General features: G+C 39.3%; 1 protein-coding gene across 1 annotated transcript in view; it reads right to left on the bottom strand.

Annotated features, from left to right (window-relative positions):
* Positions 1-23,304, bottom strand: part of Vwa3b (von Willebrand factor A domain containing 3B) — a 179,543-nt gene that overhangs the window by 90,375 nt on the left and 65,864 nt on the right. The window contains exons 9-12 of the mRNA XM_042695361.1: positions 20,191-20,387; positions 13,282-13,436; positions 8,219-8,357; positions 4,619-4,750 (exon numbers count right to left, since the gene is read on the bottom strand). Of these exons, the coding sequence (XP_042551295.1) occupies positions 4,619-4,750; positions 8,219-8,357; positions 13,282-13,436; positions 20,191-20,387 (623 nt within the window). The remainder of the gene's footprint in view (positions 1-4,618; positions 4,751-8,218; positions 8,358-13,281; positions 13,437-20,190; positions 20,388-23,304) is intronic.

Below are 23,304 nucleotides of genomic sequence, written 5' to 3'. Positions count from 1 at the left end.
AGCAAGGAATGAAGGAGGGAGGGAGGAAAGGAAGGAAGGAAATAAGGAAGAAGAGAAAGAGAAAGAGAAGGGAAAGAAAGGGAAGAAGGAAGCAAGGAGGGAAGGAAGGTAAGAAGGAAGGAAGGAAGGAAGGAAGGAAGGAAGGGAGGGAAAGATTCTAATATAAATGTAAACATATAAAACATAACAGAATAGATAATTCAGACAGAGACCCGCATATATATCTGACTTTCTGAGTATGTTATGATGAATGATATTGGAGCATTTGTACATCTTTGGGCCACAATAATAAGCTACAATCTAAATTTCATCCCTTAATCAAATGTTAATTCTAAACAGGTCATAGACTTGCAGGTGAAACACAAATTTCTAGGAAGAAAAATCACAGAGAAAAATTCTTTAGGATCAAGGATTAGGCAGAGTCCTTAGACTTGACATCTTGATCTGAATTAAAATAATAAAATAGATCAAAATTTACAGGATGAAGCTAGAACAGTGGATATGAGTGTGTGTGTGTGTGTGTGTGTGTGTGTGTGTGTGTGTGTGTGTGCACATGCACACAAGCCTGTGATTGAATAAAGAGCTTTTGGCATGATTAGGTAGGTTCTTCACTGAGCTATATCTAGCCCTAGCATTAAATTCTTAAGTCATAAAAGGGAAAGAATCTAGTTTTCTAAACAAAATACATAGGAGAAGGAAATAATGAAGATAGAGCAGATAAAACAGAAATCAGTGAATTGGAAGACTTAAAAAAAAAAAAAGAAGAAGAAGCTAGGTGCCAGTGGCTCACCCCTATAATTCTAGCTAGTCAGGAGGCTGAGATCTGAGAATTGTAGTTTAAACCCAGCCTGGGCAAGAAAGTCTGTGGCAAAATGCTGAAATAAGGACACAGGATGACCCATTGTAACAATGAGATGTACAAGACAGTATGTTGAAAACAAACAACTTTGTGGGGAAGGGGGGTTGAAGGGGAAGAGAGGAGTTAGGGAGATAGGGAGGAAAGGGATGGTAGGGGAAAAATAAAGTAGGGTGTAACAATGCTCGATAGGAAATGGACTCATTACCTTGCTTATGTAACTATAACCCCTCTGTCAGTATCTTTACAATAAAAAATATATATTAAGAAAGAAAAAAAAAAAAGAAAGTCCATGAAACTCTTATCTCCAATTAACCAACAGAAAACCAGAAGTGGCACTGTGGCTCAAGTGGTAGAGGGCTAGCCTTGAGCTGGAGAGCTGAAGGACAGCACCCAGGCCAAGTTCAGGCCCGCAACTGAACCAAAACAAAAGCAGAGCATTGGTGGCTCATGCCTGTAATCCTAGCTACTTTTAAGAATGAGAGGAAGTGGCACTGTAGCTCAAGTGGTAGAGTGCTAGCCTTGAGCTGAAGAGCTGAGAGACAGCGTTCAGGCCCAGAGTTCAAGCCCCACGACCAACAACAACAAAAAAAAGACTGAGATCTGAGGATCACAGTTCAAAGCCAGCCTGGGCAGGAAAGTCTATGAGATTCTTATCTCCAATGAACCACCAGAAAACTGGAAGTGGACCTTCCACTCAAAGTGGTAGAGCACTAGCCTCAGGGACAGTTCCCATACATCCTGAGTTCAATCCCCATGATTGACGAGAGGGAGTGTGTGTGTGTGTGTGTGTGTGTGTGTGTGTGGTGTGTATGTGTGTGTGTGAGAGAGAGAGAGAGAGAGAAAGAATCAATTAAACCAAAAGTAGTTCTTTAGCAAAAATCAGTAAAACTGAAAGAATTTAAAAGAAAAAACCCAAAACTCTTCCAAAAAAAGAAAAAAACCCACCAAGACCACAAATAAATAGCAGAACATCACTGTATATATTGCAAAGTGAAAAAGAATAGTGAAGGAATGTAATAAACAATTCCGTGGGCTTAAATGTGGCAACTGAGAACAACTGGATGACTATCTTCTAAGACACCAGTGATCAAAAGTAACCCCAAGAGATGACCTCAGTAATCCTATATTTATTAAATAATGTAAATTCATAATTTTAAAATTTCCAACAAATAATAATCAAGGTCCACATGGTTTCATTGGTAAATTCTAGCAGTTAAGGAAAAAAACTCCACCAATTTCACACAATCTCTTCTGGAATAAAAGAAGAGCAAACACTTCCTAGCCTATATGATAACAACATTTTCGGACACCAAAACTAGACAACAATTTCTAAGAAAAGGAATCTACATATCAGCATTCCTCACTAACACTGACACAAAAAATCCTTAGCAAAATATTTTGGCAGATTTAATGTAGAATATATATGTATAATACCTTTGTCAACAGAACAACATTTCCCTCTGAGCCCAATCCCAGTAGTCTGTTGAAAAGTCCATCCTTGGGCTATGTTGAAAAGGTAATGAGAAAGATGGAAAAGACTTGTCTGTTTTGCATATATTTTCCAGTAGCCTCTAGCCAGCCACCTACTTCCATCTACCTGCTGCCCCTGGCTTAGGAATGACTATACCTACTGCTTTATGATACCAGCACAGAATAAATAGGCTCAGAAAGCATGCACAATGCCCTGTGGTTCAAGCGGTAGAGAGCTTGCCTTGAGCAGAAGAGTGCAGGGACAGCGCCCAAGGCGAGAGTTCAAGCCCCACGACCGACCCCCCCAAAAGAGAAATCTTACAGGTATTACTTTTAAAAATGAAACATTCTTCCTCCTTTCATTTTAAAAATCAAATTCTACCCAGGAGGTATGTTTTCCCAGCTGCTCAGATGGCTGAGGTCTAGAGGATCACAATTCAAAAACAGCCAATGCAGAAAAGTCCATGAGAATCCATTTCCAAAACAATCAATAAAAAGCCAGCCTAGACGTATGCCTCAAGTGATTGAGCACCAGCTGAGCAAGAAAGAGGTCCTTGGTTCAAACCCCAGTACTAGAAAAAAAAAATTCCAAGTATGCCCAAATCAGGCTCCACATTGGTGAATATTCAGGGAGATGTGCTGATGCCCATCTGTGACTTCCTGTCAAATCTAGGACTCTAACTCGGGCACTAAGCTATTTTAAAGATGTTTCTGTTCTATTTCAGTATCTATATTTGGCTTTTTACCAATTTTATTTCAATTTTACTGTCTTTCACATATCTGGAATGCCATATGACTCTGGAGAAGTTTTAAAATTAAGACAAGTTCAAGGCAAGAGAAAATACTTTCCAGTGGTCTGTATGAGTGAAAGAACAGCAGCATTAATTGTCTCTAAGTAAAATTCAGCCTGGGAAATGATTCTACCTATACCTATACTATACCTACAATACCTACAACTATACCCTGCTGTCCTTTTTTCTTGCTTTCTGACCTAAATTTCAGCCTGTACTGTTTGTCTCTATAGGCTCAGTACTTCTGAACAAAATTATAGTTAAGAAAAGATCTTTTAGCCAGGTGCCAGAGGCTCACACCTGTAATCCTAGCTACTTAGTTGGCTGAGATCTGAAGATCTGGTTTCAAAGCCAGCCCAGGAAGAAATGTTTTTAAGATTCTTATCTCCAATTGACCTCCAAAAAGCTGGAAATAGAGCTGTGGCTCAAATGGTAGCGTTAACAGCCTCAAGTAAAAAAGCTTAGGATAGCATCCAAGCCCTAAGTTTAAGCCCCAGTCCTGGCACACAAAGAAAAAAAAACAAAGAGAAAATAAAGAATAAGTCTTTTGAAACAATAAGGAAATGTCAGATAGGACAAATAGGAATGTATGGGTACAAAAATATTACATGTTAAAGTTTGTTTTCATTAAGTGTCTGAGACTTAGCAAAGGTAAGATTAGGAAATGAAGTCAGCTCTCCATGTCTGTGGGTTCTACATCTGCAAACTCAATCAATAGGAACTGAAAAAACATAAATACAGTTGTTGTTTTTTTTAAATAGTGGACTGGGAACATGGCTCAAGTGTTAGAGAACCTGTCTAACAAGTGCAAGGCCCTGATTTCAGTATTGCCAAAGAAGACAAAAGGACAAATGTAGAGAGGGAGTGAGGGTGGGGGAGAGAGGGAGGAGAGGGAGATGGTGGAGGAGAGGGAGGGAGGGAGGGGGAGAGAGAGACAGACAGAGGGAGAGAGAGAAAGAGAGAGAGAGACAGACAGACAGGTGGACAAAGAAACAGAGAGAGATGGACACAGAGACAGAATGATAGACAGAAAAAGAAGGAAGAAGGAGAAGGAGGAATGTGTCTATAAGGATTGAACATGTAAGCCTTATATGCACTAAGTATTACAGGTAATCTAGAGATGGTCTGAAGTATACCGAGTCTGTGTTCAGGTGCTATGCTAATACCACACCACTTTACATAAGAAACTTGAGCATCTGCAGATTTCGATATCTGGAGGTGGTGGTCCCATGGATAATTAGGGATAGTGTGCTGTGAACAAAGGTTTATCTAAACTTTAAGGTATTGACTAATGAGATTATGTTAGTATAAACAAAATCAATGTCTGTGAAAAGCTACTGCTCTCCTTGGAGCTCAATAGTTCTCAAAAATTTTTATCCTTGCACTTGCCAGTGCAAAGCCCTGAGTCTGGTCCTTAGCTCTGGGGGAAAAAAAGGAAATTTTATCCTGTACACAGGTAAGAAATTCACACTTATCCAAGATTTATTTTCCATTTTACCTGAATGCCTCTAATCCACGACTGAGCCTTTTCCAAATTACTTTCATTGATTTCAGCAAGTTTTTCCCGCCAAGCAACTGCCTGAGCATCAAATGTCACAAAATTGAATTTACTTTTATATTTCAGCTGTTCCTGTAAGAGACAATTATTATTTAACCATAAAACCACTCAATTGTAAGAAAATCTTAGGCATGGTTCATAGTTTGATACAATCACTAAAGTAATGTATTTTTAGTTTTAGAAGGTAAAAATTACATTCAGTAAAACAAATTGATCCTAGTAAAAAGACATTTCAGTAAAAATTGCAGTTTGTATGTCAAGCCCTTTATAGTTGTGTATATGAATATATATTATATCAATGTATATATCTCCATATATAATTAGATTTTAATTCTGACATTAAAAATATGTAAAGCACACTAGGTATAATATACTTAAAGAAAGGAAATTTAAAATATCATTTGGGTAACCATCTGTAGAATAAGGTTATTATTTGGTTACTGAACTATTCACCTGCCTTCTGTCTTTCTTTCCTATAGAGGTCAAATTAAAAACTGTATTTCATACTTTTCAAACATTTTCCCCTATTGTTCCAGTGGTTAAAACTTCTATTAGTACAAAGGACTCACAATAGTATGTGAGACCCACATAAAGGTGTGAAAACTAGAATCAGGAAGCAAAAGCAACCTAGGCTGAGCATACAACTGAGAGGCAGCCAAGGAGGATAAGAACTAGGAGCCTCTATTCATTAGCCTACAGTTCTCTACGCAACAAATACAGGGCTAGTTCATAAAGGTTCCCCAAAATACATTGAAAATTACCAGAATAATGCCAAGATAATGAATTTCTGTAAACCAATGGAGGTTTCAGTATTTCGCAGATTTCAGGATACAAAAAAAACAAAGCAATGACCAACCCAAAGCCTTGTAGTTGCACAGACTTTGGAGGTTCACAATCAAAGATAGACATTTTCACTCTATCTCTCCTTTTTTGGAAATGAAAGCACATCCAATTCCACACCAGAACACAATTTTAAGATAAGCACTAATCCCAGAGCCCTGTAATCGCACAGACTTTGGAAGTTCACAATCAAAGATAGGTGGGTTTTTTCTTTTACAATTTAAAATTTTTTAATGTTAAGATGTTGTACAGAGGGGTTACAGTTACGTGAGTAAGGCAATGAGTACATTACTTGTCGATCATTGTTACCCCTTCCCTTCCTTGTTGTTGTCCCACTATCCCTTCCCTCCACCTCCCACACTCCTATTCCCCCACACCCCCCCCTCACTGCCCCATGTTGTAAAGTTTGTTTCCAATATACTGTCCTGTGGGTATCTTAGTTGCAATGGGTCATTCTGTGTCCTTGTTTCAGTGTTTTGTTATTCCCCTTCTCCTCCCCAGATTAGACATATGTATATACAAGATGCAGCATATCAAAATCAAGTACAGTGAAGACAGGGGATATGACAACAACAAACAATAACACATTTCAAACAATAAAGACAGACCTCTTCCTTTCACTTAGCATCATCTTATATCGTCATTTGTACATGGTTTTTGAGCTTTTAAGCTCATCTGATAAGATTATCCTATATGTATACTAATTATTACAAATAAGGGAACTCATGGGACCTACATTTCTTTGGGACTGGGTAACTTCATTTAATATGATTTTTTCCAAGTCTTTCCATTTCCTAACAAATGGGGGGTGGTGTTATTCTTTCTGATGGAAGCATAGAATTTCACTCTAATTCATGGCAAAGGACATAGCTAGCAAGATAAATAGAAAACTCACAGATTGGGAGAAGATCTTCATTAGCTATACATCAGACAAGGGCCTTATAGCAAAAATATATCTAGCACTCAAAAAATTAAACCCCCCAAAACAAATCCTCAAAGAAACAACCACCCCATTAATAAGTGGTCTAAAGAATTAAAAAGAGACTTTTCTGGAGAGGAAATAAGAATAGCTGATAGACACATGAAGAAATGTTCAACATCTGTGGCCATAAAAGAAATGCAAATCAACCACATTGAGATTCTACCTCATCCCAGTTAGAATGGCTATTATCAAGAAAACAAATAATAGTAGATGCTGGCAGGGATGTGGGCAAAAGGGAACACTACTACACTGCTGGCAGGAATGTAAACTGGTTCAACCACTCTGGAAAGCAGTATGGAGGTTCCTCAAAAGACTAAATATAGAACTAGCCTATGATCCAGCAATCCCACTCTTGGGCATTTACCCAAATGATCACAAACAAGTTCATACTAAAGGTACCAGCACAACTATATTCATCGCAGTATTATTTACCTAAGATATAGAACCAACCCAGATACCCTTCAGCAGATGAATGGATCAAGAAAATGTAGTATATATACACAATGGAATTCTATGTTTCCATCAGGGACAATGATATTATGCCACTCATGAGGAAGTGGGAAGACATGGAAAAATCATATTAAGTGAAGTGAGCCAGACCCAAAGAAACATAGGCTCCATGATTTCCCTCATTTGTAACAATTAGCATACGTGTAGGACAGTCCTAGCAGAGGATCACAATAGCTCAACAGCTATGTTCATATGACCATATAAAATGATGTTAATCAAAACAAACTCCAAGATAAGGAAACAAGAAGGATTTTTGTTCTTGTTGTTGTTTTTGATGATGATAATATTGTTTTTAATGTACTGTATGAAATTTTTTCTTTTTTTCTTTTTCCTTTTGGCTTATCCCCTGTAGTCACTGTGTTTGATTCTGGTACCCTGGGTTTTATATATACATTTATCTGATTTGGGGAAGGGTAAGAGAATAACAAAATGGTGAAACAAAGGACAAAGGGTGAACCAATATGACAGTGATATTCACAAAATGCTAAGTTGGAAATGAACTCTACAATCTGGAAAGTGGGGGGGTGGGGGGAGGGAAATTGGGAGAAAAAAACAAGGGAGGGGATAACAATGTTTGACAAGAAATGTACTCATTACTTTACTTATATAACTGTAAAACAAAAATTAAAAAAACTAAAGCAATGAATATAGAAGCTTCCTTAAGCAACCCGTGTGTGTTACAGAAAGGACTCAATAGAGAAAAGGACAGGTCTGATTACAAATAGAACTGATAATTCTCTAACAGGCAAAGGGGACATTTGAGGGTTTTCTTAACTATTTTTCTTTCTTTCTTCTTCCTTCTCTCCCTCCCCCCCTCCCTCCCCCCTCTCTCCCTCCCCCCCTCTCTCTTTCTTTTTCTTTTTTGTCAGTCATGGGGCTTGAAGTCCAGGCCTGGGTGCTGTCCCTGAGCTCTTTCTGCTCAAGGCTAGTGCTCTACCACTTAAAGCCACAGAGCCACTTCCCGTTTTTGAGTGGATTATTGGAGAGAAGAGTCTATAGGACTTTTTTGTCCAGGCTGGCTTTGAACCATGATCCTCAGATCTCAGCCTCCTGAATACCTAGGATTACAGGTGTGAGCCACCACTGCCTGGCTTAACTGGATTTTGTTATGAGCTCTTTAATGCTGCTCAAAGCTACTACACACAACAACTAGTGGAGATGCACTTATGATACAAAGGTCGAGCATGAATGGGACAGTTTCATCTCACCTGTATAAATTGAATGATCTTTTTCTTTACCAAGCCCAGTTTGTTCTTCATTGAGTGAGATGTATCAATAAGGACATAAATGCAATCTTTCTGTACTTTTCCAAAGAGGTTTTGACTCCTATTTTGTATCCATTTAATCCTAAGCAGGAAAAAGTTTCAAAATGAATAGTTTGTCTGTGTAGCAAGGTCATCTTCCTTAGAACTTAGTGGTATCTACAGAGATCAGAACTATAATCTATGTTTATATTCACCTACTGGTGAATGCATTATTCACTTTGTTTTTTCTATAGAAAATCCTCCATTAGGACTGGCTCCCTTGTCAGCCTCACATTAATTAACACATCATTAATTCAAGAAGAAGATAACTAAGAAAACCAATGTTGTAAAAAGATAAATTCAATATGGGTGCTAGAGCCTAAAATAAATTATTTGTCATCTGCTATGTTGAAACCCTCAGCTATGACTTCAGACCTGATGAGTGCAGTCGAATTAATGGAGCCAGCATAATCCAAAAGCTATAGTGGAATTGTGGACCACAATGAACAGCCACAGGATATGAAACAACCAAGTACCAGGTGCTTGTGTGAGCAGGCTGCTGCTGAGGCTTGCAGTCAAATGCCTGCCACAGGGTACAATGACGTTCCAGGCTGTAGATGAAGTCTGGGGAGTGGAGTCTGGGAGAACATAGACAAATCATTTTGCTAGAATTCATCAAGTCCCAGGCAACTGAAGAGGTGGTTACTTCACAGAAAGGAAGGGAAGGGGAGGGGAAATGAAGGAAAGCAAAGGAAGGAAAAAAGAGCAAGTAGCATATGAGGGGGAAGGAAAGGGAAAAGAAAAAGAGGGAAGGGCTGGGAAGGTGGCTCAGTGGTAGAGCGCTTGCCTTGCATGCATGAGGCCCTGGGTTCGATTCCTCAGCACCACATAAGCAAAGAGAAAAAAGCCGGAAGTGGCGCTGTGGCTCAAGTGGTAGAGCGATAGCCTTGAGCTGAAGAGCTGAGGGACAGCGCCCAGGCCCAGAGTTCAGGCCCCATGACCGGACCCAAAAAAAAAAAAAAAGAGGGAAAGGGAAAGGAAGGGAAGGGAAGGGCAGAAGAGAAAGAAAAAAAATACAAGAGACACTCTAGAGATCTGCAGAAAAGTGCCCTTGAGATTTTGCCTAAGTGATGATCAAGGCATATGTAAAGAAACTATAAAGGTCAGGGAACAACTTCCCAAAGGAAGTAGGTGGACCAACATCTCAGAGATAACACAGGCTGGAATAACTCATTTTTACAACCAGTTAGAGTGAGAAATATCCTTAATAGGTACATAATGATTATGAGTCTTCACAAATGTATTTACCTTTGCACTAGAACTATATCACCCTGGAATAAAGGACCTAGGATAACATGACTTAAAAAATTCCCAAAGGGGAGTTTGTTATTACAAATGCAATCCTTATGTTCGGGAAGGATGAACAGAATAAAAAGACAAATGGACGATACAAGAGAAGAGCCACATAGAATTTCTAGACAAATATAGGACCTGGTGAGAAATGCACTGCACAGTGTTAGCAATAAATTAGGCATTAGGAAAAGATCAGGAACTTTTTCTTTTTTTGTCAGTCATGGGGCTTGACCTCTGGGCCTAGGCATTGTCCTGCGCTCTTCAGCTCAAGGCTAGTGCTCTACCACTGGAGCCACAGCACCACTTCTGGTTTTCTGAGTGGTTTATTGGAGATAAGAGTCTCACAGACTTTCCTGCCCTGGCTGGCTCTGAACCAAGATCCTCAGATCTCAGCTTCCTGAGTAGCTAGGATTACAGGCATGAACCACCAGCACCCAGCCAGAAACATTTTAAAAAGACATAGCAGTAAGAAATAATTAAAAACAAGACAGAAAAAAGTAAAAAAAAAGCAAATAACTGTCTCCTGGGATTATATTAAGAAGTGTAAAATAGGTGCAATTAGAGTCTATATAGGAAAAGAAATGGGGAAACAGAAAAAGTATTTGAAAAGGTATGGGCAAAAGGTATGGGTAAAACAATGTACCTACAGATCTTAGAGGTCAAAGAATTCAACAGGAAGAAAAATGAAGAAATCACTCCAAGGTGCAGCATAATAAAACTGATGAAATCCAGTAATAAAGAAAAAAATTAAAAATAACCAGAGACAGAAAAATATATTCACATGCAGAGGAGCCAACTTAAGAATAACAAGAGCTCTCTGTTCATAATTCATGTATGCCATGCCAGGAAGAAGACATTACAGAAAGATTTTTAAAACAAAATATAAAAAACTTAAAACCAGAATTCAATCCTTAGCCAAATTATCTTTCAAAAAAATAAAGATAAATTAAGGAGTTCTGCAAACTAAAACAACTAATACAATTAATCATAAACAGACTTCCACTATAAGAAAACAATGCCAAATGGAAATGTGGATCCATACAAAGGAATGAAGAGAACAAAAATACCAAGTATGTGAGTAAATATAATTATGCTAATTTTTAACCTAAATTCTAAGACCATAGACTATAATATATTGTGGGGTCTATAGCATGTGTAGAAGTGCAGGATAGCAGTAGAAAAGACAGAAAGGAGAAACAGAAATTGTAATATTCTCCTACCTAAAGAGCTACAATAGTATGTGAAGATAATTCTGATAGGATAATTCAAAGCTGTATATTATACATGCTAAAGAAGTGACATAACAAAGAGGTAGATTAATACAATAATAGAGATAGGATGGAATTATAAAAATCAAAGAAACCAAAAAAGTAAGAAGGGAACAGAGAACACATGGGACAAATAGAAAAACAAATAGCAAGATTTTTTTATTTAAATCCAACCAAATCAATAATCACATTAAATGTAAACAATTACAATATTCTAATTAAAAAGGAAATATTACTAGATGGTATTTAAAAATAAGAAACCTAGTTAAGTATAAGACACAGACATGGGAAGGTAAAAGGCAGGAAAAAGACAAACCACATAGACAAGAACCAGCAGGAAGCTGGAGTAGCTAGGCTGACATAAGACAAAGCACATTTTGTAAGAAGAAATATTACCAGAGATTAAAAGGAAGATTTCATAATTATGTAGAAGCTGAGAGCATACCAATCCTAAATATACATGAATCTTCTAGCAGAACTTCAGAATAGATAAAGAAAAAATGGATAGAGCTGAAAGGAGAATTGGACACAAAGCTATAAGATTTCAATACTGTTTTGCAATAATTTATAAAACAATTAAAGAGAAAATCAGTAACAATACAAAAGATGAACACTACAAATCTGCTCAGACTTTGCGGGATGTACAGTACATCCTACCCCCCAAAAGCAGTTTTTTTTCATATTCTGGGATACAAAGCAGGTTCTAATACATTTATAAGAATCAAAGTAATATGGTATTTCTCTATTCATGATGAAATTAAAATAAAAATCAATAACAAAATGCTATCAGGAAAATTCGCCAATATTTGGAAAGTAAGCAACGCATTTCTGCATAATCCTTTGGTCAGAGAAGAAATCAGAAAATATTCTGAAATGACTGCAGATGAAAGCATACCAAGATGTATAGGAGTCAGTTAAAGAAATACTCAGAAGGAAATTTATAAAATTATAAGCTTGTATCATGAAGGGAAAAATATCTCAAGTGACCTAAACATCCACCTTAAGAAATTTTAAAACAAAATAAGGAGAAGGAAACAATAAAGGTTAAAAGTAAACTTCATTGGCAAAGAAACTGTGCATGTGTATATATAGATATGCATACATTCATATATATGTATACCTATATACCTATATACATATTATATATTTTTAGAAGACCAATAAGGAAGATAACTTCTGGCCAGTCTTATTAGAAAATTAAAGGTGAGCTAAATAATCAACAACAAAAAGTAAATTGAATCCATGGTTAAAAACATTTCCACAAAGAGAACTCCAGGTTTAGATGGCTCCAATAGCATATTCTACCAAGTATATGAAGGAGAGCTGATAAGCAAAGTCTTCCAGAAAATAGAAAAGAATACTTCTGATAATCCTCGACTAAAGAACAAAGGGACCCAGTGGCTAGCAGGTGAAGTTCTGCTTTCAAAGCCTTATGTTCCTCCCAGATCAGAAATCCACACTACTCTTCCCAGAAAGTCAGCTCTAAAACCATAGCAGAGGAAACTCTAGACCCAGGGATTGCATGTTAAGAGTAATCCATCAATACCGGGTGCCGGTGGCTCAGGCCTGTAATTTTAGCTACTCACAGTTCAAAGCCAGTCCAGGCAGGAAAATCTGTGACTTTTTATCTCCAATTAACCACCAAAAAGCCAGAAGTGGAGCTATGGGTCAAGTGATAGAGCACCAGTCTTGCTTGAGCAAAAAAGCTAAAGGACAGTGCTCAGGCTCCAAGTTCAAGCCCCAATACCAACACACACACACACACACACACACAGAGAGAGAGAGAGAGAGAGAGAGAGAGAAATCCATCACTGCCTGGGTTTTGAAAGGCTAGGGCTCTGTGAATAAACACTGGGCAAGATGAGTGAGTGTTTGTAACCAGTGGGTTTATAACAGAAACCACAAGAGGGTGGAGGGAGCTTCAATTTTCAAATAGTTATTGAAGACTATTAATAAATCACTATATTTAGTATTTGATCTACTCTCTAGAATAAATTTGCAAATGGCATTATTATGCCCACATTATAAATGAGGATGGATACACAAAGATATGAAGTAAGTGTCTAGGGTCCTACAGCAAGTAGCAGAGCTGAGATTGGAGGTTCTAATTGATTTCAGAGTCCACACCTCTAAATGAATTTGCTCTTCATGACCTAAAACGTTCCCTTGGCACATGGAAGGTAAAGGTGTTGATGCCTCTCATCTTCATGGGGCTGACACCAAGAGTCTAGCATTAGTATTCCAGACTCTTGAACAGATTAGATTTTCAGGACCCAACAGGGTAGACAGGGATGACATAAAGCTACTTTTGATCATTTCTTTTAGTTAAGCTTTTACCAAGAAATCACACAGATTTCTATTTAAAGAAAGATTAGACCACTTGTACCTGCCTGTGAATATACCAACCTCCTTTGGATCTCACCCATGACTGTATGAATTCTCTCACTGTACCACTTGCACTTTTCCTTGGTAATGTTGACATGTACCAAACTTCCATCTTTCCAGGAAGAGTGCATAAACTTGCTGCAGTATTTTGCATGGACTGTCTTCTTCTGGGACTCCTAAGGAAAACAAAGGACAGAGGCTATCAAGAAACCATTCAAAGAAAGAAAAGGACTCAAATGGGATTTCTATGTTTGCCTTACTTACAGCAGCTCTGAGCACACATCCCCACTGTAACATCATTCAAGTCTAAGTTCCATTAAATATGCTCTGGTACCTGCTCCACACCTATCCCTGTGCTAGATGTCATCAGAAAGGCAGGCGTGATTTCATCTTAGTCCTTGGTGAATTGTTAGAAAAGCTAATGATTCTAGCAGAAGGGAGACAGACAAGGAAGGAAGGAAGGGAGGGAGGAAGGAAGGAAGGAAGGAAGAAAGGAAGGAAGGAAGGAAGGAAGGAAGGAAGGAAGGAAGGAAGGAAGGAAGGAAGGAAGGAAGGAAGGAAGGAAGGAAGGAAGGAAGGACAAAAGTTAGAAAGACAGGGGCTGGGAAGGTGGCTCAGTTGTAGAGCACTTGCCTTGCATGCATGAGGCCCTGGGTTCGATTCCTCAGCACCACATAAGAAAAAAGCTGGAAGTGGCACTGTGGCTCAAGTGGTAGAGTGCTAGCCTTGAGCTGAAGAGCTGAGGGACAGCGCCCAGGCCCAGAGTTCAGGCCCCACGACCGGACCCCCCCCCCACAAAAAAAAAAAGCTGGGAAGGTGACTCAGTGGTAGAGCGCTTGCCTTGCATGCATGAGGCCCTGGGTTCGATTCCTCAGCACCACATAAGCAAAAAGAAAAAACCCAGAAGTGGCGCTGTGGCTCAAGTGGTAGAGCGCTAGCCTTGAGCTGAAGAGCTGAGGGACAGCACCCAGGCCCAGAGTTCAGGTCCCACGACTGGATCCAAAAAAAAAAAAGAAAGAAAGAGAGAAAGAAAGAAAAAAGGAAGGAAGGGAGAGAAAGACAGTAAGTATGTAGGATAATGACAAACACTATGGAGAAGAATAAGGCTGAGAAGAACTCTGGAAGTGGATAGAACAGGGGGCCGAGGGGCCGGGCGGGGGGGGGGGGGGTACTCATTATCTTGCCCATCTAATTATAACCCCTCTGTACAGTATTTTCACAATAAAAAATAAATAAAATTTTTTAAAAAATTAAAAAAAAGAACAGGGGGCCGAGGACCAGTTAAAAGTTAAAAGAGATTTTATTTTATTCTCTTAAACTTTTTAAAAATTGTATTTCTATTATTTTTAAGTATTTGTTCAAAGGAGTTACCATTCAACAAATCAGTTTGCAAGTACAGTACATTTTGGTCTATGTCATCTCTTTCATCATTCTCTCCTGACCCCCCAACCCATTGTCTTCCCTCAAATTTCTCAGTTTCATAGGATATGCATTAAATATTATAATTGCCATTCTCCCCTCCCTCCTTCCTTCATTGCTCTAACCTCCACTTCTCTTAACTTTTCAGGTGCCAGTTTCCTGGCACTTGAATTTTGTTGGAACTGTGAGTTAGTTTAAATGAAATTTTAGATATTTCACCATCTCACAGAGACAGTGAGAAGGAGCAGGTATGGTTATACACAGTCTGGAGGAAGTTAGAGGGCACAGAAGTACAAAATCCCTGAGCTAAGAGAGCTGATATGTTTGTAGAATTTTAGACTGGTACATCCAAAAATTGAGTAATCCAGGAAAGAAAGAGTGAGATGAAGAAAGAAAAAATGCAAGTTTGAGAACCAAGAGGCAGACCCTATAAAACCCAACAGCCAATGGCAATGCTTCTGGCTTTTTCTGAGTGAAAAAGGAACCATCTAAGGGCCTTTCCAAGAGAAGTTATGCATCTATTTGTGATTTTACTAGATAACCCTGGTGATTCTATCAAGAATAGAATGCTGAAAGACAAGAGTAGAAGTGGTCAGGAGCTCAATTGCATGGACTAGGAGTTGTAGCAGAAACAGTGAGAAGTGGAGAGACTCTGAAAAGGCACAAGTTGAGGGCATGAATTTAAAATGAAGCTAGGCACTGTGGCTCATGGTAATTCTGATTTCTCCAGTGCAGTCAACTGCATAGACCTACACCAAAAAGGCAGAAGCTGGATTTAACTGAGGGGGGAGATGTACCAGATAAGTGTAAATAATCTGAAAGGGAACTTATTTGAGGATAAACAGGAGGGACAGATAAATGGAATGGACAGAGAAAAGGTGGAGGAAATGATAACTTGTATATCCCAGTGGGGGTGACAGTTTGGTAGAATCAAGAAAGTAGAGGAAATGCTCTAGAAAAAAAAATGGCCAGAATGGGATGTTAAACTGATTGTGTGGGTTATGTTTATACTGTCTTTGTAATGACAAGGTCAAGGGAAGGGATGGTAGTGATGGAGAAGAGCAAGTTATTGAACTTGCTCTGGGTTTCTGGGGTAAAAGAAATGGAAAGCTGCTGGGTACCAGTGATTCACACCTGTAATCCTATCTACTCAGGAGGATGTGAGATCTGAGGATCCCTGTTCAAAGCCAGTCTGGGCAGATAAATCTGACTCTTATCTCCAACTAACTAGTAAAAAAAAAAAAAAAAAAAAAAAAACAGAAGTAGAGGTATGGCTCAAATGATAGTGTGTCAGCCTTGAGCAAAAAAGCTAAGCAAAAGCACAAGGTCCTAGAGTTCAAGCCCCAATACCAGCACAAAAAAAAGGAAAGAAAAGAGGAAGGAAAAGAAATGAAAGAGTGCTGCAGAGCATCACTAAGAGTTAAAGCGGGTGCTAGGACTACTGAGAGCAAGGCAGAGCTGTCATCTTTCAAGGACTGATTGGAGAAAGCTGGGGTCAGTAGGAGAGAGCCACACAAATGTGAAGTGCGTGGAATGAAGCAAGGAGAATGGCCAAGCAGCAGCACAGGGAAGCAAGGAGCCCACTTCAAAGATAGAAGCAGAAACATCTTGTTTCCCCTTGTTACACAAGTGTGTCTTTACCACCTATTTCTCTGCCCCTACATTTCATTTTCCATGTGTGCCTTGGTACCACCAAGAGGAAAATATCAGACCATAAAAATAAAAACTGAGTGGAGGCAGGTTGTTGGACATCAACACATCAGAATGGGATTAGAGTGTAAACACCCAGTGGACCCCATTCAAACCTATAGCCTCCCTTGCCTCCCAACCGCGCCCTCCCTCCCCCCCCCCCTGCCTGCCCCTCACCCCCACATGCCCTGCCTCCAGATCCATCTGGAGTAACCCAATCTCTCAGAGACCTGGTGATCTGTTTTCTCTGGAGTTAAAATGACAACACAAATATTCACCTTGTGTATAAAGCACAAAAGCACTCTATAAATGCTAATTCTTTACTCACAATGTCATACAGCAAAGGGAGCAGCTGTGAGCCTCTCCTGAGTTCCAGGCTCTGCTCAAACAGCATGTTTAACTTTGTTATAGATATTATAAAAAACAGCCACCAGGCTCATAGAGAAAAGTATTCCCACTTACATTCATCTATCCCCAAACACAATATAGCAAGGGCTTTGTAGTCATTTATTTCTCCGTGTAAGCACTGTACCTATAAGCCATTTTTTGTTGTTTAGCCAATACTTGAACTTTCAAGTACTGAGTTCAACTGAGTGCAAGCCAGGGCTTGAACTCTTGACCTCATGCTCTCACTCAGTTTTTTTTTTTTTCACTCAGCCTTTTCTGCTCACAGCTAGTGCTCTGCCACTTGAGCCATGCCTCCATTTCTGGCTTTTTGCTGATTAGAGATAAGAATATCAAGGATTCGTCTTCCTGGGCTGGCATTGAAACTCAATTCTCAGATCTTAGCCTTCTGAATAACTAGGATATGTATAGCTATGAGCCACTGGTGCCCAGCTACAAGCCAGTTTTTATATAAACACTTTTTTGGGAGGTGGATAGGTGATCCAGCCCAGTAGGAGCCTGGGGAAACCCTAAACAACCTACCTATTTCACAGCTGAACTTTCTCTGTAGTTTATACACATTGAAAATTTGATGTTAAATCCAGTTCTAGAGCTTTAGTCCTAAATATATATTTCATATATATTTACATATATTTATGTATAAATATATATTTATGAAAGAAGATATCTGTATACTAATTCTCAACCTTTACCATATTATTATTAACAGAAGAAATCTGAGGTAAAATTCTCTTTTATAAGCCAGATTCTTCAAAATGGCCCTATAAAATTCTACTTGATATTGCTTAAAAACAATGAAGAAGAACCCAGCAGTAGAAAGTAGTCCTAAGCCTGCCTCCAAATCACAAGCTCCCACTAAATTATGTCCAAATCAACAAGGCTTATATCTTCAAATATCCAGGATCTAAAGAAAATGTAGTTTAATGCAGCTAAAATGAAAGTATAGTTATGTATGACTTCCTGAACATTACTAAATAATGTCTACAAAACTAGAATAGTGCTGGGAGGGATGAAACTCATAAATGAGATTTCCCTGCACTGCAGCAATTGCTCTGCCTCCCAGGATACGCCAGGAAACAAGCCTTACGTCAGTTCTGCATTTTTCTAATTAAGTTTCTACATTGCCTCTGCAGTTCATTGTAAATACACGTTTGTAAGAAGAACACAACATGGCATGGCTAAAGTGGTCCCAAAGGGAAAAGCCCTCCTGGGGAGGGAGAGCCTGGGGAACTCGGTGGTTAGCCATCATAACCCTGTGCCAGAGACACTGGACTTTCTCCTCTTAGTAATGATCTTGACACTGAACCAGAGCTTTCAAGAATGTATCAAGTGACACTATCTGCTAAGGGCCTTCTCTTTCTGTCCCACAGGGCTTCAGAGGTTGGTTCTGTGACTTACACTTTGCTCTTACATCACAGTGCATAGCTAGGATCTTACCACCTCATAACAGAACTTTCCTTTAGTTTTATAAATCTAGCATACTCATTTTATCTTGACTTTCTCTTTCGTATAATGACAGTGCTTAGTCTTTCCATACTTCTAAGATTTTTTATTCTAAGTCTTGTGGTTTTTTCCTAAGACTTTATTAGTCATACAAATAGTAAGTTCCATTAAAACATTCTCATATGTATTATACATATATGTACATATAATTCATTTGATCATATTCACCTGCCATTACTCTCTTTTTTCCCCCTATTCTACACCAGGGCATTTTTCAAAGTGCAGCCCCTGGACCAGCAGCTTTGGAACCACATGAGGATTGTTATTTGCTGTTTTCTTCCCACCATGTTCAGGTTTGGTCACTAAATGGTGCTGTTGGGAGGTGGGACTTTTAAAAGAGATTGAAATTGTCCTTGCAGGCATGAATTAGGTTTCTCAGAACTGGATTAGTTACCCCCAAGAGTGGGTGTTACAAAGCACATCTGTCTCTCTCACACACATGATGTTCCACTTTCTTCTGATTTTCTGCTCTGAGTTGACAGAACATAAAGCCCCACTAGAAGTTGAATAGATGCTTGTACTATGCTTTTGACCTCCTGAACTATAAGCAAATCAGCCTCATCTCTAATCAATCCCTAGGTTTAGCTATTTGTTACAGCAGCATGAAATGGAGTAAGACTTTATTGATATAAATCCTTAGGCACCATCTCACTATATTAAAATTTGGAAAATATTGTGATTGAACATTATCTTCTCTGCAGAGCCAAGCTGCAGAACAAGCTATATTCCCATAAGACCTATTTAGCTCAATGGAACTACAGCTTTCAAAGTTTTTAGTACACATTCATCTGCTGCTCTAACCCTTTAGAGAACCTAATTTTATATTTACTGGGAACTTTTATATGCTAGCAGGTGGTCACTGGAATCTTTTAAGCTAGTGGAAGTTCAAGAGGACCACAGAAATACCTGCTTCTGGCATAATCATCAGCAGTTTCTCTCTTCCATTCAACATGGGGGAACAAAAAGCCTCTTTTTACATAATGATGAATAATTCAGGGATTCGCAATGTCTGAATTTCTATAGGCCTAACTTATAGCTTAGATAAATCACTTACATCTAGGCTTATGGTTTGGAGATAGTTTTGAGTATTTCCCCCAAGTTCATGTACTAGGTACTTGGATTTCCCCCAAGTTCATGTACTAGGTACTTGGTTCCCAGTGTTGAGAGATAGGAGAACCTTTATGAGATGAAGCCTAATAGAAAATCATCAGAACACTGCCTCTGAAGGATTAATGCTGGTCTCTCAGAGGGAGAGAAGCTCACTCTGTTAAAAAGTGAAACGCCCCCATGCACTTGGCCCTCTTCTGCATATAGATATTTGCCTTCTTACATCTCTGCCATGTTTTGAGACAACTAAAGGGACCCTAACCGAAGTCAAGCAAACAAGGACACCTGATCATGGAACATGCAACTTCTTTTCGTTTTAAAATACTAAGCTTAGCTGGGGAATGGTGGCTTATGGCTATAATCCTGGATACTTAGAAGACTAAGATCTGATTATTGTTTTTCAAAAAGCCAGCTGATGCAGTAAAGTCCTTCAGACTATCTCCAATTAACTGACAAAATGCTGGACTAGAAGCATGCTTCAAGTGGTAGAATGCCAGCCAAGCAGAATAGGAATCTAAGGCCCCAAGTTTAAGACCAAGTGCCAGCACAAAAAATAAAAAAAAGAACACAAGAAAATCAGCTTAATGTATTCTGATATATCAACACAAACCAGACCAAGACATCTGAAAATCCAAGATGCTGTCTCCATCCCTACAGGCACCATTTAGGGATGAATAGGGTGGGAAGTAGAAGGAGCATTTTGGTGTCTGAAAACCCAAGCCGATTTCTCTTCTGATCTGACTGAGGCCTCACCCACCTAGGGCATCATGGGATGGGCATGGCCCCACCAGAGTTCACTTCACCTACCGCACTGGTCTGCACAGACTCATCCTCTGGTTTGGCTTTTATATCAACAACTCCATCAGCATGGCGAAAGGAACATTCAGCAAGGACATCATAAAATGACAACTTCTGGGCCTTCAAGCCATATTTCTCTAGCCACTTCTTAGAATCCCAGGTGTCTTCTGCATTTGGCTCATTTTCAACAGGCAGTGCTCTCGACCCTGTTTTTGGAATCATAGATAATCAGCCATTCATAATACATGAGTCATTCATATTACACACCTAACCATATTTACTGAGCTGGGACATGCTCTTTGGTAGACCACAAAGTCTACATTCTATTTCAGGAAATGGTGCTTTTAAAAGTAGAACTGGCAAAGAGTTAGCTCACAGCATTTTACAGCAGGAATCTGGTGGTTTTTTTTTTTGGGGTGGGGGGGAGTTGCTGGTCACGGGGCCTGAACTCTGGGCCTGGGCGCTGCCTCTCAGCTCTTCAACTCAAGGCTAGCACTCTACCACTTGAGACACCTCACCACTTACAGCTTTTTCTGCTTATGTGGTGCTGAGGAATCAAACCCAGGGCTTCATGCTTGCAAGGCAAGCACTCCTACCACTGAGCCACCTTCCCAGCTCCAAATCTGTTACTTTTCATCTCCTTTCCTTCACTATATAAGTTGACTGGCCCCATGCCTTATGGAACCAGATGATGAACAAGGCTGTGTGTCAGGACGGTATTAAAACTTAGGGTTAGAAGCTCTGACTTCAAGTCCTGACTCTTTATCACCTACTGACTTCAGCATGTTACTCAAGCTGAGAGAGTCATATCATTTGACCTCTCTGAACTTAGGCAGGGGTCTTCATTTGCAGATAAAAAAAAATAGTACCCTTGGCCAGGCATTGATGGTTTATGCTTGTAAGAGGCTGAGATCTGAGGATCAAAGTTCAAAGCCAGTCCAGGCAAGAAAGTCTATGAGACCCTTATCTCCAAAGAACCACCAAAAAAGCCAGAAGTGGAGCTATGGTTCAAGTGGTGCAGCACTAGCCTTGAGCAAAATAGCTCTGGAGCAGCACTTAAGTCCTAAGTGAAAAATTTGAAAAATGTCCCATGGAGGTTCTTTGTAATGAAGGGGAAACAGAATTAGAATACACAGCCTGAGGGAAGGTAGAAGCTCCTGTTACCCCACTGGTGAGTTTATCTCTATTCAGAACCTGGATCTCAGCTCTGTATAGATCCAGAGGTCTCATTCATCACCTCAGGTACCTGAAACCCGAGGACATCTCACCCATTTGTATCTAGCACATGTAAGATGTTATGTATCAAGGACATCTCACCTTGATCTTGTTATCAAGTGACTGTATAACTCAGATAACCAATTAGGCAGAGATTATCTGTACAATTATCCCTCAGTACTGAGATATCAGGTTATCTACGGGATGTCCTACAGTCACCAAAAAATGCTTGGCTCTTATGTTCTTGTGGTATGGTCCTTGAATATAACCTACTTGATCTTCTCATACACTTTAAATCATCTGCAGATGGCTTAAAATATCTATACAGTATAACTATTATGTAAGTGATTGCTATTGTACCATTTAGGGGATGATGACAGAATCATTGTGTCTATATATATATTCAGCACATATGCCATTTTTTTCACATATTTTTGATCCAATGTTGGTTAAATCCTTAGATGTGGACTTTGAGGATACAAAAGACTGACTCTAATCTAAAAGTAGCACTCACTATAGGCAAACAAATTACTACCCAAACTTACCCCTTACAGTATATTTAAGAGGCTATTTAATGAGAATAAGACTTAAAGAAAAAATACTTTGGAAGCAATTATTACTTGATAATATGTAAAGGAGCTACTCCACATGAGCCATGTTCTCACATTTTAATAAAACACCTCTGAGGAAATTCACTCTGAAGCTTGTTGGAGTTGGAACTCATCAAAGAAGCTTGTTTCAGCTTTTGAACTTTAAGCCAACACAGCATCAAAAGCCCCCAGAAGCACTATCCTGAATGCCAGCAGTTGGATTCCACATGAATCACAAGGTATCTTCACGCCCTTCTCAGGGAGCTCTGGACAGAGGCTTCTCAGAACTTTTATCCTGGGGCTGTCTGCAAGAGCCACTATGTCTCAAGAGAGTAGCAGAAAGAGGACACCCTACTTTTTTGGAGAATATCCAGCTCTAGAGAAACTTTTCCAGGACTACCTTTCCTTTATTATGTTAATCACTTCCTAAGTTTTTGTCTTCTCTTTATTCCCTGCTTCTCCCCTCCTCAAGGAGGTATGTCCTACTGGAAATAGAATTTTCATTCAATTATTTCCATAGCAACTCACATCTTTCCACTGTTTTGCCTTGCTTTCATAGGAAAAGACAAAGCCCTTTATCAAGTACAAGTCCAAGTTTACAATAAAAGACTTGTAAAGACGCACTCAAACCAATCCCAGTGAAGGTTTTTAAAGAGGCAAAAACTAACTTTTAATTCCTCACTTATCCCAGGACAGGACTGTGCAGCCCCTTGAAGTTACATCTGTGGGATACAGTGACAGGCTGAAAAAGGGAGTTCAGGTGAACACCCTAAAGCAATCTGAACTTTCAAAAAGTAAAATGGGGGCAGCTGAGGAATTAAAATCAAAGAACCCAGATGCCCCAAGACTGAAAAAGGAAAACCAGTGAAACCTTTTCATTTTCAGTACAGATTACACTAGTTGGAGGCTGAGCCTCATTGTCCCCAGGCAGAGCAAGGAAGGGCATCATCTGTTCATTAGTTTCACTTACTAAGAGGATCCTTCCATTTCCCCTGCAGTTATCTTAATTAAGAGTGTTATATGAATTCTCACCTACAGAGCCTTCATTTATTGTAGAAGTGTGAGCTCACAGCTAATCCTGCTTACATGGCTTTCCTATTCCACTTGACAGATTGCTAAAGATTTTCTTTCAGTAATGGGTGAGGTAAGCAGATGGTGGAACACATCTATACCACAGAATTTACTTTCCTGAGTCGTTCCATCCTATTTATCAATCTCAAAACACTTATCAAGTATAAATTGTATTGGCCAAAGCTTTTGAAAATCTTCACCAGGATAGCCAGAGACACAAGCAAATGGTATATGGCTTATCAGTACC

This window comes from Dipodomys spectabilis, unplaced genomic scaffold (assembly GCF_019054845.1).
Source record: "Dipodomys spectabilis isolate Male_0828 unplaced genomic scaffold, ASM1905484v1 ptg000187l, whole genome shotgun sequence".
In the NCBI taxonomy this organism is placed as follows: Eukaryota; Metazoa; Chordata; class Mammalia; order Rodentia; family Heteromyidae; genus Dipodomys; species Dipodomys spectabilis.
This window is presented reverse-complemented; position numbering and strand designations above follow the sequence as displayed.